Below are 14,222 nucleotides of genomic sequence, written 5' to 3'. Positions count from 1 at the left end.
TCTCTGTTGTCCGTCAATGTCTTACCATGACCAGGGCTTGGCTGGGCTCAAACAAGCCCTGTTTTTGTGAGCTGGCTACCCGAATATGGGCTCTGGTGAATACTTGCACATGAACAGTTAGAATGACATAAATCATCAGGCTAGGTAAAAGCTATTTACCTAACTGATGGTCAGCACATAAACTAGTTGTGAGACTACTTCTTGTCTCAGCAGAATTAGGGTGAACATTTATTGGTACAGGATTATTAGACATTTAAGCTCTCAGTTTTATAATTTACCATATCATATAACGAAGTGACCAGATACAATGGGATGCTGGAAGAGGGTAAAGTAAATGAAAACGTTACCTTTAACATAAAGGAAAAACTAGAAATTCCAGTTGTGGCTCAGCCGTAATGAGCCCAATTAGTATCCATGAGGATGCAGTTTTGATCCCTGGCTTTGCTTAGTGGGTTAAGGATCTGGGGTTGCCATGAGCTGTGGTATAGGTTGCAGACACAGCTTGGATCCCACTTTGCTTTGGCTGTGGTATAGACCGGCAGCCGTAGCTTTGATTCTTCTTGTGGCCTGGGAACTTTCATATGCCACAGGTGCAGCCCTAAAAAGCAAAAACAAATGAATAAATAAATAAATAAATAAATAAAATAAAGGAAAAACTATCATGACATTTCATGGCTAGTGAAAACAACCATATCTGAAAAGTTTCCTATATTTAAAATGAGGACAGTATTTAGGCCTTAAAATATAAGAACTCATAAAATTTTTATCAGAAAGTTAGAAAAATATGTATATGTTTCACTTTGTGATTCCCCTTCTGGAAATCTGCTTGGAATGGAATAAAATAAAAAAATAGACATAATGTCTTATTCACAAAGCAATTTTCTTCCACTGCATAAGTAAGTGCCAGACCCTGTGCTACACATTTGGGATAAGACGTTCAACCCTGCTGGCAATTGCCCTCCTCTAGCAGATGAATAATTCCTCATTACCTTTGTTGACTTGCTAAAACATTCAAGTTCCTTCCTCAGAAAGGGAGGAGAGAGTATCGGGGTGTCTGCTAAGCTTCCATTTCCCATCCTGATCCCCCAAATCAGATTACTTTTAGGTTGCTTATGGGGTTGCTCTGCTCAACTTAATTGTAACCTTTTTGCTACTTCCTGAAACTCTCTATGCTGCAAATCTCTGTGCCAGTTTTGTAATTCCCCATGGTTGAAATTTTCTCTTACTGGGTGTAAATCTCTATTTCTTTAATGACTAGGCTCTTTTGTCTGCTACTGTCACTAGGTGGGGAGGTACCTACTCCTTGGTCTCATCATGTTCTTGTCTTCTGCTAGTTCTAGGCAGACCCATAACTTTCCTCTTCCCAAGGAGATAAAGATTTAAAAAAAACCCAATGAGTCATCTAGTTATTCTCTCACATTAGGGAGCTTCCATTTTACCTATTTTAACCAGATCTTTCAGCTTCCATCAGTCAACTAACTTTCAAAGAGAATCAACAAACAAAACCTCTTTTCTTGGCTCTTGCTATTTGGATGCATATTTGGACTCTTATGAATGCATTAAAAACCTCTTCTTCTCATGGAAGATTGCTTATTAAATAATGTCAGACGAAAGATATCAAAAATATCCAAGATGTACTATCTAAAAAAATACTACAATATAAATACAAATCCCCAAAATAACAAAAATAATACTGAAAGGAAATGCACAAAGTTATTAATTATAACCCACAAAATAGTCTTCAGTTTCAATTCTCTCCTCTATGTGGTTTTTACATTGGGAATAGCATTAATGAATGTTTCTCCTATAGACCACATCTCTAATTTTATGAATTTAAAAAATTTTATATTTTTTAATTGAAAACTTGTTTAGAACTAGCCTACTCTTTTAAGGCAGTGGTATAAACTGGCCTATAGTTTGGACTATAGTTTTTTTTTTTTTTCTATTTTTTATTTTTCTCTTAAATGGTCATATCTGTGGCATATGAATTTCCAGACTAGGGGTCGAATAAGGGCTGCAGCTGCCAGCAACTCCATATCCAAGCCACATCTGTGATCTACACCACAGCTTGCAGCAGCACCAGATCCTTAACCCACTGAGTGAGGCCAGGGATCCAACCTGAACCCTCATGGACACTATGTTGCATTCTTAACCCACTGAGCCAGAACAGGAAGTCCAGAGTCTATAGTTTAAAAGAATTTCATTTATTTTGGTGGTATTCATTTTGAGGTTTCATTGAACAAAAAAAATCAGATGCTATTGCATCACTAGACTCTTTGTCATGGCAACTCTCAGCTGAATTGGCTCTTTGTGGGAAGGAGGAACCTCTCACTCAAGTTCACTTCAAGTACCCCCTTCTCTCCTGTCTCTTACTGCTGTGCATGCTGTACTGTTTCAATACCCTGTGTGCTTTCCTCATGGGTATTATTTGCCTGCCTCATAGTAACCTGAATTTGCCCACTTGCATAATTTTTAAAAATTTTCAATCAATCCACCAATTATTCTCTGGTTCTTTTCTCTGTACTAAGTAAATAAGAAGACCTATTTTTTAAAAAGTCATAATAAAACATAATAAACATAATAAAACAATACAAAAACAATAGAAAACAATAACAATAACAATACAAAAACAATACAAAAATTGTTCCTTCTTTCTATGCCAAAAAAAAGGAGAAAAGAAAGTAGGCACAAACTCTGTCTGCTCTGGTTTTCTATGGCAACAGGCAAATGATTTGTCATCTCTCCGTGCTAAAGAGTGAAGTGATTTAAATAGGACCACAAACTGGGTCTGCAAGCTTGTTCCTCTTTCAGGGTAACTACACATATTCATAAAATTTTTGTCTTTTGTCTGCTGACTCATATCTAACTGCCTACTGGTAAATAATCCTTGTTGTTTCTGATACGAGACTGTTTCTTCTTGATGTGTCATGTCTGATTTCTGGCAGCAGTACTAGTGACTATGAAGAATTGAAAGCACAGACAGAGCATTAAGCAGATAATCTGCCACCTAACATACATATATATAATAATGTATAATTATATATGTATATTTATTATGTATAATATATGCTCTTAGATACACCACTAATGATTACTTTTTTTTTTTTGAGGTGAAGATAATAGACCTTTAGATTTCATCAAATTGAGTGTTAGGATCATTGTTTTACTCCTGAGATTACATGACATATTGGTTGTACTCTGTGCTATTAGTTAAGTACATTGGGCTTCTGGTATTAAATTTTGAAAAGAGGAAAATGAAATTGCAGTAGTAACATATCATAAAGATATCAACTTGGTTGAGTCATTAACAATTGTAAAGTATCTTAATGAAAAAAATTTAGATATCTGTTAATCCCCAAGAAAAATGATCGATCTTCAAGGAAAGTAGCAGTGAGAATTTTCATATCTGCATAATTTGCAGATTTTTTCTTTTTCTTTTTGTCTTATACTTTTTTTCATAATATGACGTCTTTAATATAGTGAAATGTGTTAAGCTCTTCTTTTTTGCTTCTGAATTTTGAATTTTGGGATTAATGTACCTTTCTAGGTTTTGGAGGAATTGGCACTTTTTTTGGATTTCACTATTTTACATTTAACTGTGACTCACTGGGAATTATCCTCATGTGCTACATAAGGGACAGATCCAATTTTACTTTTTATATGGCTATCCAGTTATTCTAATACCACTGATTTAAATCTACCTTTCTTGATGCCAAATTTATCATACATTTTTATATGAAATTACACTTATTTCTGTATTCTCTATTCTATTGGTTTATCTGTTCATGTGTCAATACCACATTTTTTTTTTTAATTATAGAAGTTTTAAATAGGTTTTAGTATCTGGTAGGACCAACGTCACCTCCATTACTCTTGTTTTTTAAAAAAAACTTTTATTATAGTTATTTACAATATTCCGTCATTATCTGCAGTACCGCAAGTGACCCAGTTATACAAATATATACAAAATATATATTAGGGTTTTCCTTGTTATTTTTGCTTGTTTGTTCTTCCAAGAAACTTTATAATCAACTTTTCTAATTAAAAGCGGGAAAAGGAAAGAAAAATTCAAAATAGACAAGAAAAAACCATAACCATATTTTTAACATTCTACAAGTTTGATGTGCAATATTTTCATTGGTTTCTTTCTGAATAGTTTCTTATTTCACTCATGATTTCTTTGTTGACCAAGGGCCACTTAAACACTTGTTTTAAATTTTAATTATAAAAGATTTTCCTTCAAAATTTTAGCTTTTAAAAAATTAACTTTTTTCTTTTTTTTTGTCTTTTTTAGGGCTGCACCCACATCATATGGAGGTTGCCAGGCTAGGGGTCTAATCGGAGCTATAGCTGCCAGCCTACGCCGTAGCCACAACAACGCCAGATCCTAGCTGTGTCTGCGACCTACACCACAGCTCACCACAATGTCAGATCCTTAACCCACTGAGCAACACCAGGAATCGAACCCGCAACCTCATGGTTCCTAGTTGGATTCGTTTCCACTGCGCCAGGATGGGAACTCCTAAAAAATTAACTTCTAAGACCTATTTCAGGTTTCAGCTTGTGAAATAGTCATTTCTAGTGAAATGGTTTTCTGCCCTGGAAGGAACTTAGAATCACCTGAGGAGGTTTTCAGACACGCTAATGCCTAGAACCCACTCCAGACGAATGAAATCATGGGGGTAGAGCCCAAAATTTTGTATTTCTTTCTTTTTTTCTTTTCTTTTTTTTTTTTTTTTTAGGGCTGCACATTTGGCATGTGGAAGTTCTCAGGCTAGAGGTCGAATCAGAGCTGAACCTGCCAGCCTAGACCACAGCCACAACAACTCCAAATCTGAGCTGCATCTGCAACCTACATTGCAGGTCACAGCAATGCCAGATCCTTAACCCACTGAGCAAGGCTGGGGATTGAAGCTGCAACCCAATGGACAATAGTCGGGTTCATTACCACTGAACCACAATGGGAACTCCAAACATTTGTATTTGTAAAGAGCTCCTGGAAGGTTTTACGGTGTGCCTTGACATAGTATATCATGAAATTTTGTAATGTTCTATGTAGGCTTGAAATAACTGCTTATTCTTCAGTTTCTGGACATAAAGTTTCTCTAACTGTCCTTTAGATTTAATTTCTTAATTGTGTTGTTCAAATGTGCTATATCATCAGTGACTTTTCTATTAATAAATAAAAACAAGAATTTTAAAGCCACCCACTCCAGGAGAATGGAATCATCAATTTCATCTTGTAATTGATAGAATTACTTCTTATCTCCCATCTTATAGTATTAGAATCATGTAAGTTTAGTGTAAGAAGGCTAAATACTCTGTTTTAATTAAATTAATTTTTTTCAAATATATTTTAACATGCATGTTTAATTGAAAAGTTCTAAAGTTCATCAAATTCTTAATTCTTTTGTATGCCAATTACTCCCATGTAGAGGGAGTAGTTTTCTTCCATCTCACTTTTTTACCTTCAACTTAGACATTCCTGGAATTATTTCAAGGTGTCATGTTTATTTCTAATTTATCCACATGCTGCCATTTTCCTCACTCACTTCTTGAATCTGTGCTGGAGTGTCTACTTGCAATCAGTGGCTTTTCTTTTCTTTTTTATACTCTCCCATGTTATCGCAGTGGCTGAAAGCCTGAGAACCTTATTTTTAAGAATCACTTGACAGGAGGGTTCTGATTTAGAGTCCACCAATGAGCGAGGTGTAGGAGGTTTGGAAGTTGAAAGGAAGGCAAAATTCAGTTGTCATCTGAAAGAAGCCCAGGGAATATTTCCTCCGAATCAGCACCAGCTTCTTGAACCTTCTTCAGACTCTATATTCTACTGCTCATCTCCAGCTTTGGAATGAAGGTGCAACTGTGGCTTTGGCAGTTACTTTCTGTACTTTCTTAATTTCCAGGTTGCAATCTCCACTCTTGAACTTTGCTCTCCTACATCTTACAACAATTTTTAAACTACCAAATTCCTTGTATTTAATTACTTCTTCAAATATTTAGAACAATTTCTTTTTCCTAACTCGTCCCTGACTACCCCATTTTGAATATTTCCTCCTTAGATAATTTTTCTTTTCAGATGTATACATGAAAAAAATTCTAAGTTCCTTTCATTTTTGCTTGCCAGAAAATATTTATATTTTACCCTAATTTTTGGATAATAATTTCACCAGGTATAGAGTCCTAGGGTGACTATTACTTTTAGAATATTGATAATGCCATTCTACTCTCTACTGGTTCTCATTGCCATTACTGAGAAGTCAGATATTAGTTCCTTCCCTTCCTATTTTATGTAGTCTGTATTTTCTTTCTGGCTAATTTAAAAATCCTTTTCTTTTGTCTTTTCTATTTTTAAGTTTCACTGGACTATATTCAGTGTTAATTTATTACATTGCGTTTATTCGGCTTACTGAATTTAAGGATTACTATCATCAATTGTATTTTCTCTTTGAATATTGATTTATTTTATTTTTTATCTTTTTCTAGAATTCTGATTCTATGCATTTTGTACTTTTTCATACTTTCCTCCATGCTTCTTAATTTGGGGTCACTCTCATATTATCCATTTTTTTTCTTTAAGGTGGAAGTTTGAGTGATTTCTTCAGATCTTTCACTCATTTTACTAACTCTTTGTTTAATCTTCTGTGAGGCTCACTGACTTACTAATTTTAGAGACTGTGTTTTTCATTTCAAGTTAACTTGCAAAGATGCCTTGTCCCTTCTGACAATGTCTTGTTCCTTTGTCTTATTTTCAATCTTCTCTTTTGTTTCTCTTAATATAAATAACATTATTTTGTATACTGTTTTTGATAATTTCATCATCTGTAGGTATTAAGTGTCTGATTCTGCAGTTTGTTTTTTCTGTTGTCTTGATCACAGTGATTTATTTCCTAATGTTTTTAGTAATTTTTGGCTTTGAGTTCATGTTCATTGAAACTTTACCCATAGGGATACTTTGAGATTCGGTTTTATTATTATTATTATCTTTTTACAGTTGTACTTATGGCATATGGAAGTTCCCAGGCTAGGTTGAATAGGAGCTTCAGCTGAAGCCTACAGTGAGATCTGGTCTTAAAGTTTGTTTTCTTCTAGATTGTGTTGGATTTTTGGCAGATGTCTGGGCCCTCAACCTCAATTATTCCAAATATATTTTTTTCAGAACACAGATATCTTAAGAATTTGTGCTCCATATCTATTCTAGGATGGACTTATGGCTAAGAATTTTCTTCCTTTTCTTTCCCTTCTCTTTCATCTCCTTCCCTCCCCTCTCCTTTCTCTTCTCCTCCCCATCCAATGACCCCAATTTTAAATTTCTTTCCCTTTTTTCCTGCTCAGAGCTAGGACAAAGACAAATATTACACATACTCTTTCTCTCTGAGGAATAGTTTACCTACCAGTGAGTTATCCTTTAGAATCCTAGTTTTATAAAAGAATCTCCAACCTGTTCTTGCATCTAGTTTAATCCCAGGTTTTGTTTCACTAGTGACATATTTCAACTCAGATCTAGGCTGGAAAAACTTCTCAGAGCAAACAACAGTTCTTAAAACTTTCTATCCATAGAATTTATTTATCACTAGCTCAGACTACATTCAAATAGAGGTTTTATATTCTACCTAGTATTTGTAATTGAATTCTCCCCAAGGAATTTTCTACAAATGTTTAGTGTGTTATAGTGCCAGAAATATAAGTCAGCAATCATTACTAAAGATGAATTGCCAAGCTGTTGTAAAAAGTGTTTGCTGTGCTTAATTATAAAAGTATTGCTAATCACAAGAAAATTTTAATTTTAATTCGAGGCTAAAAGTAATAGTGCATTGTTTTTATTATGCATCCCACAAATTTGGCAAATGTGTAGCTAACTTATTTTTGACAAGATTATAAATTGTTGAAGTATAAGTTGTATTTTATTTTTGTAAACTTGATAGGTGACATTCCTTTTCTATTTCAACTCTAAAGCCACATGGATTTTTAAGCATCTTTACTGCAGCGATTCTTGCTTTTTCTAGCTACGAGGCAATAAACGTCAGTGTTTATAAGTGCTGATAAGATTCTGAATTCTATTCTGCTCTCATTGTTCCTGCTGTGAAATGATTGCCTATTTTAAAACCACCCAAATAGAGACTGATTGCTATTATGAACAAAGAAGACTATTCATAGAAATAACCTTCCTTCTCGGCATTATGGGTAGCAATGGTGATGAAAAGCCATATACTGTACTATAAAAGTCAGTCTTGCGGTGCACCCCAGTCATGGGCATTGAATGTTTCAGTCACTTGCTTGTTCATCATTTAACCACTTAACCTATCAGGAATTCAACTCTGCCTTCTTTTCAGACATAGCTATTTGACATTTCCAGGCAAAACACATATTTTGCTTGCTATTCATTAGTGTCCATCAAAATACACTTTTTTTTATATTAAAAAATAAGAATGTGCTGAGATGGAATGCCAGAAACAGGTTGTTTTTCTTGGTAATGGACAAATGGCATCAATGGCACTTTCCAGGGGTGAACACCATGTCTTTCAGAAGCTAAATGATTCATCTGACAAGATAATGAATTGGTTGCTTTTTTCTGGGAAGATTTGGAAAGAATATTTTTCCCCTGGATAAACAATTTAGAAAATGTTCTGAAAGGATATAAAAAAGAAAAAAAAATAAAGCTAGTTTAATAGAAAAAGATTCCAGTCAGAAATTTGGACATGTAATACTTGGATATCTTAAAAAAGAAATCTCCTCCTAGGCTGATATGTATTTGAGATAAGTGTTATTACTGTGGCTGCAAAATTAATTTTAGGGTCTATTTAGAATATTTAGAGTTGGATGAAAAAAATTACAGAAGTGATTTTTGTTTTATGAAATTCACATCTTTATAATCATAATGTAAACTTTAGCCACCTCTTCTTTTTGTGTTTTTGTTACAGATCTAAATAGACCTAATATGTGAATTTTGGCTTAAGCATCCATACTCTTTTATCCTAACAAAACAATACTTGAGACAAGGGATTATTTTATAAACAAGCTATCCAACTTTGTAAACAGTTAACAGTAGAATTTCTGTTCTGTGGCAAGATGAAGATGGTTATTGCTATGTATGCCCGAGGGTACTGAGGCTCTGTGTTAGAGTTTTGGGTAAGGCTGGGCTGGGTGATATCTTACTTAGATTGGGCTGCTGTATGTAGCAAATACAATGAACTGGTGGTATATAAACAACAGAAATTCATTTCTCTCAGTTCTGATTGGGCTGCTGTGTGTAGCGAATACAATGAACTGGTGGTATATAAACAACAGAAATTCATTTCTCTCAGTTCTGGAGGGTCTCTGGAAGTCTGAGATCACAGTGGCAGCATAGTCGGGTTCTGGTGAGGGCCCTCTTCTGGTTTGTAGGATTCTCATTGTATCCTCATGTGGTGAAAAGAGGGCAAGAGAGCAAGAGAGCTCTCTAGGGTAGACTTCTACCTTTAAGAAGGGCACTAATTCCACTCAGGAGGGGTCCATCTTAATGTCCTAAATTACCTCCAAAAGGACCCGTCTCCTAGTGCTGTCACATTGAGGGTCAGAGCTTCCACATATGGATTTTGAGGGAACAAAAACACTCAGTCCATTGCAGGGGAGATGGGAGGACCATGTGAAATGGTGAGAAAAGACTGCATTTTAGCAACAGAAAAAGAAGAGCTCGTACAGTTTGAATCCCCTTACATGAGTAATGGAAATGGTGTGATGGTTATTTTTTTGTGTCAGCTTGACTGGGGCATGGGGCCCCCAGCTATTTGGTCAAACGTTTTTCTGGGTATGTCTGTGAGGATGGTTTTGGGTGACATAAACATCTGAATCTGCAGACTGAGCAACACAGATTGCCCTCCCTAATGTAAGTGGCCCTTATCCAAACAGTTGAAGGCCAATCTGTAGAAAACAAAAAGGCTGATGCTTCAATGAGTGAGAGGGAATTCCTCCCGCCTGACTGGGCTGGGACATGATCTCTAGCTGCCTTCAGACTCTAATGGAAATATTGGCTCTCCTTGGATCTTGAACTTGCCAGCTTTTGAACTGGGATGACTCTATCAGTCCTCCTGTTTTTGATACTTTCAGACTCAGACTGGAACTGTACCATTGGCTCTCATGGGTCTCTAGCTCACCAACTAAAGATCTTGAGACTTCTCAACCTCCATAATCTTGTGAGCCAATTCTTTATAATAAACCTCTTTATGTATACATATACATATGTGTATACATATATATACACATATGTATATGTATATGTATGTATATGTATATATGTATACAATCTTGTTAAAAAATATATCCTGTTGTCATATCTATATCTATATCCATATCCTGTTGCTTCTATTGGTATCTACCTCTATCTTATGCTGAATGTGACAGAAACTAAAGGTATAATCAATAATATCACACTGAACTTCATACACAGAGACAGCAAAATCCACCACATGCCTTCTCCCAAATGCTCATTGATCAGCCTAGAAACATAATTACTATTCAACCTAGGGCTTAGACCAAAGGATAATGTAAACAAACTTAAAATGAAAAAAAAAACTTTAAAATTTTATTTGTTAATAATCTGACTTTTTTAAATTCAAAAGTTGAGGTAAGAATCAGTATCTATATTTAGTGTTCACTCAGCATCTATATTTAGTGCCTGCAATCAATCAAATCCTTGATTCAAGGAGAAAAAGCTTTTTAAAGCCTGGCCTTGCTCACTATTAAAGTTGTCGATTTGTAGTGACTGCAGATACCAAAATCATTTTTACTCACTGAGAGGATTATGAAATAATACTTTTATTATTATTTTTTTTTTGTCTTTTTACTATTTCTTGGGCCTCTCCCGCGGCATATGGAGGTTCCCAGGCTAGGGGTTGAATCGAAGCCACACCAGCCTACGCCAGAGCCACAGCAACACGGGATCTGAGCCGAGTCTGCAACCTACACCACAGCTCACAGCAACGCTGGATTGTTAACCCACTGAGCAAGGGCAGGGACGGAACCCGCAACCTCATGGTTCCTAGTCGGATTCATTAACCACTGCGCCACGACGGGAACTCCGAAATAACACTTTTAATAGCAAGTTACTTCATTATTGATATCTTCTAGTTATGTCTAAAAACTATTTTCTAGGATTCTAGATGTGGTACCAGTGATGTCCATGAAATCAAAGTAGGAAGGCTTTGGTAAGTCTGATGTGGAACATTACGATTCCCAGTCATTAGTCAAAAGTGACACTGGAAATTTCAGTGACCATTTTATCTTTTATTTTTAAATGTTTTTGGCTGAATCTGTGGCATGTGGAAGTTTCCTGGGTCAGGGATCAAACCTGCACCACTGCAGTAACCAGAGCCACAGCAGTAACAAAGACAGATCCTTAATCCACTGAACCACAAAGGAACACCTCAGTGGCCCTTTTATGTTGCCCCTTGAATGAGGCTGTTACTGTCTCAATCCTGAGGAGAAGTTGGCCAGCCATAAAGCAAGAGCTTGAAACTAACTTGAGTCTACTCAGCATGTCAATAATTTTCAAGTGCCTTTGCTGCCTATATTACAAAAAAGTAATGGGTTATCCCAGAGAATAATCAATTGCAGAGTACAAGAGTCTGAAATACAACTGATGTGATGGGGCAGAGAGAGGAAGGTAGGTGAGTTGTGTGCCAGGACAGGACAAGTTAAAAACAGGTGGGAGACAGATAAAGCCATGCCAAGGAGTTTGGTGTTATTGAGATATGACCCACTTTCTGGGTAATTGAAATGTTTCAATTTTCATATTTCAGAAGAGTGAAAGTACTATACTGGGTTAACAAGTATACATCTCTAAAAATGTCAGTTATGGCTTCTACTTCAGCTCTTTGAAAACCTACCTATCACTCTAGTTATTACCAAAAATTAAATATACTAAAATAAGTGCTAGAAAGAGAGATCAGAAAATGTTCAGCTGTTGATTAAGAGTGAGTGTATTGGCAGAAGGGAGGAAAAAATTCCTCTCAGGGATTCGTCTTTTGCAGAGCTGACCTTATGACTATAGGCAAACTAATTAACCTCTTTGTGCCTTTGCTTCTTATCTGTGGAGTAAAGATAACAATGACTCACTAATGGGACTGTAAATCATCTGTAAACACCAACAGTTATAGAAATAACATCCATAATCACCCTAGTTGTAAGTGTCTAATCTTGACTTCAGAGTTTAAGTATCTTTTCTCTGCCTAAATAATATGTCACGCTTAATTTTTGTCAAATTGTCTTTTTTTGTGTGTGCGTAGTAGAGTGAGCTTGTGTTTATTTTCATATACAATCAAATGTGTGCTTATTGAAAATGCACTCTTTCTGATGCCTATTGTTTAATCTAATACACCAGGCCCTAAATTATTATGGTAACACCTATTGGCAGCATGTAGTATAGCTGCTGAGAGAGCAATGGGGATGGGGAGTTGGGAGGGAATAAGTGCTTTTATAAATTTTATAAATGACAACTCTTCTTGCTTGTTGAATAAGAAAAGTGTGCTTATTAACTCCAGTCAAGCAATTCAAATTGGACTTGAGGACACATAATAACTTGCCAAGAAGTGTCAAAATAAATGGGCTCCTAGTTGGATTTTATTGTGGATTCACTGATTCCCATTGAAATTGCCATCTCCTTTGGATATTTCCAGTAATTTTGTAAGAGGTATTTATATAGCTGTATTCCTTCAGTGGCATAAAGATGATCTGTTTCTATTATTCTTGGTTATCATACCACACTTTCTTTAGCACATGAAAGGAAATAATAATCAATCTTCTGGAACAATAAACTATTTACAGAATTGGAAAAGCTATTTCTTGGTGAATTCAGAGAAAAATCTTACATTCTCTTTGATTCTTTTTTAAAAAATTCATGTCTAGTAAATGTGCAGGCTGTTTCAAGATGCTATTAATGACTGGGACATGTGACTGCAGTGTTTTTGTTTCTGTGCTTCAGCTTATGGCCAAGCTGCCTAGAATCCTGGTTAGTGGCCCTGACAGGCTGGTAAGGAACAGTGAACTAGACAGAAACAACTTTTTAGTTCTGGCCCAGTTCCTTTGTGTTATGTGATGATTGCAGTTCTCTTGACCTTTGCTCAGCTAAAATGGGGGATAGCTGAGTTTTTCAGTGCAGCATTATGTATTTTATTGAACTCTCACCTGACCAGGCCTTCTTTCTCAGTCCCCTCTTCCTTCTGCTCTGGCTTTGTTCCTGCTGATTCTGCAAGATTTTGAGAGTCAGGGTTTGTGGTCTGATCTCTGAGCGCATTTTTCTCGGAGATTTTATCTATGGAAAGGAAATAACATATAGATAGAAGAATATATGCCACTATTAGTACAACTATATTGGACAACATAAGTAACAGAGATGCTTCTTGTTTTTCCAGAAGAGTCTTCCCAGAAACACCTCCCCTAGGGGTTCTGCTAAATAAACTAAGTCCTTGTGCAGGAGTTAACCTGCAGACAGCTACAGACTGATGAAAATATATACTTAAATTTAGTGTATTATGGTACAAAAAATTCACATTGTATATTTCTTTTTGATATTAGCAAAGCAGAAATTAAGAATTATTGTTCAAAAGGCATTTTCATTTCTGATAAATTATTCATAATTTATAGCTGAAGTTGATTACATCATAAAATTAAAAAAATAGGTAGAAATGATATCATTGACATAATTTTAGAATTTTACCTTCTAATTTTTTTTGATAAAAATTTTTAGTTTTGGTTCGATCGTCTTTACCTATGACCTCTTTTCTGAAGAAGCAATGAAAACTAATATGTACTAGCTTCATTTTCATCCAAAAATTAAATTTTTCTTCAAGCCTACAAATACGATTTCCAATTATTATAGTTTAAATTGTAATTTACCCAGAGAATAATCAATTCACTGGTAAATATTTGTATTTTCATAAAGATTTTAATGAAAGTAAATTACTTAATATAAAAAGAAAATATAGAGAGAGCAAAGGAATACAATAAACACAATTTAATTCACTATCCACTGTTTCTAATTTATTTTTAATTGAATGTACTATACTTAGAAATTGAAACCAAGGCCCAAATAATAATTCTTATTTCACTATAATACATTATAGTTTGAAAAACTTATGCTAACACAGTATTGAAAACCTGGATTTGCAAAACTGATGAGTCAGGAGATGATCACTTACTTTACAAAATTTATCAACATCCAAATACTTTAATAAGAAAATTCTGTG

At 35.2% G+C, this 14,222-nt stretch overlaps 1 protein-coding gene across 3 annotated transcripts in view; it reads right to left on the bottom strand.

Moving 5' to 3' along the window:
* Positions 1-14,222, bottom strand: part of CNGB3 (cyclic nucleotide gated channel subunit beta 3) — a 150,430-nt gene that overhangs the window by 113,253 nt on the left and 22,955 nt on the right. For all 3 annotated transcript variants that reach the window (XM_085021127.1, XM_085021128.1, XM_003125585.7), the window contains exon 3: positions 13,162-13,288. In XM_085021127.1, the coding sequence (XP_084877253.1) occupies positions 13,162-13,288 (127 nt within the window). The remainder of the gene's footprint in view (positions 1-13,161; positions 13,289-14,222) is intronic.

This window comes from Sus scrofa, chromosome 4 (genome assembly GCF_054392235.1).
Source record: "Sus scrofa isolate SSC_HxYL_T2T_F1_AM1 chromosome 4, Sscrofa_HxYL_maternal_Yorkshire_Landrace_v2.0, whole genome shotgun sequence".
NCBI lineage: Eukaryota > Metazoa > Chordata > Mammalia > Artiodactyla > Suidae > Sus > Sus scrofa.
The sequence above is the reverse complement of the archived record's forward strand: the minus strand, read 5'-3'. Positions and strand labels throughout refer to the sequence as shown.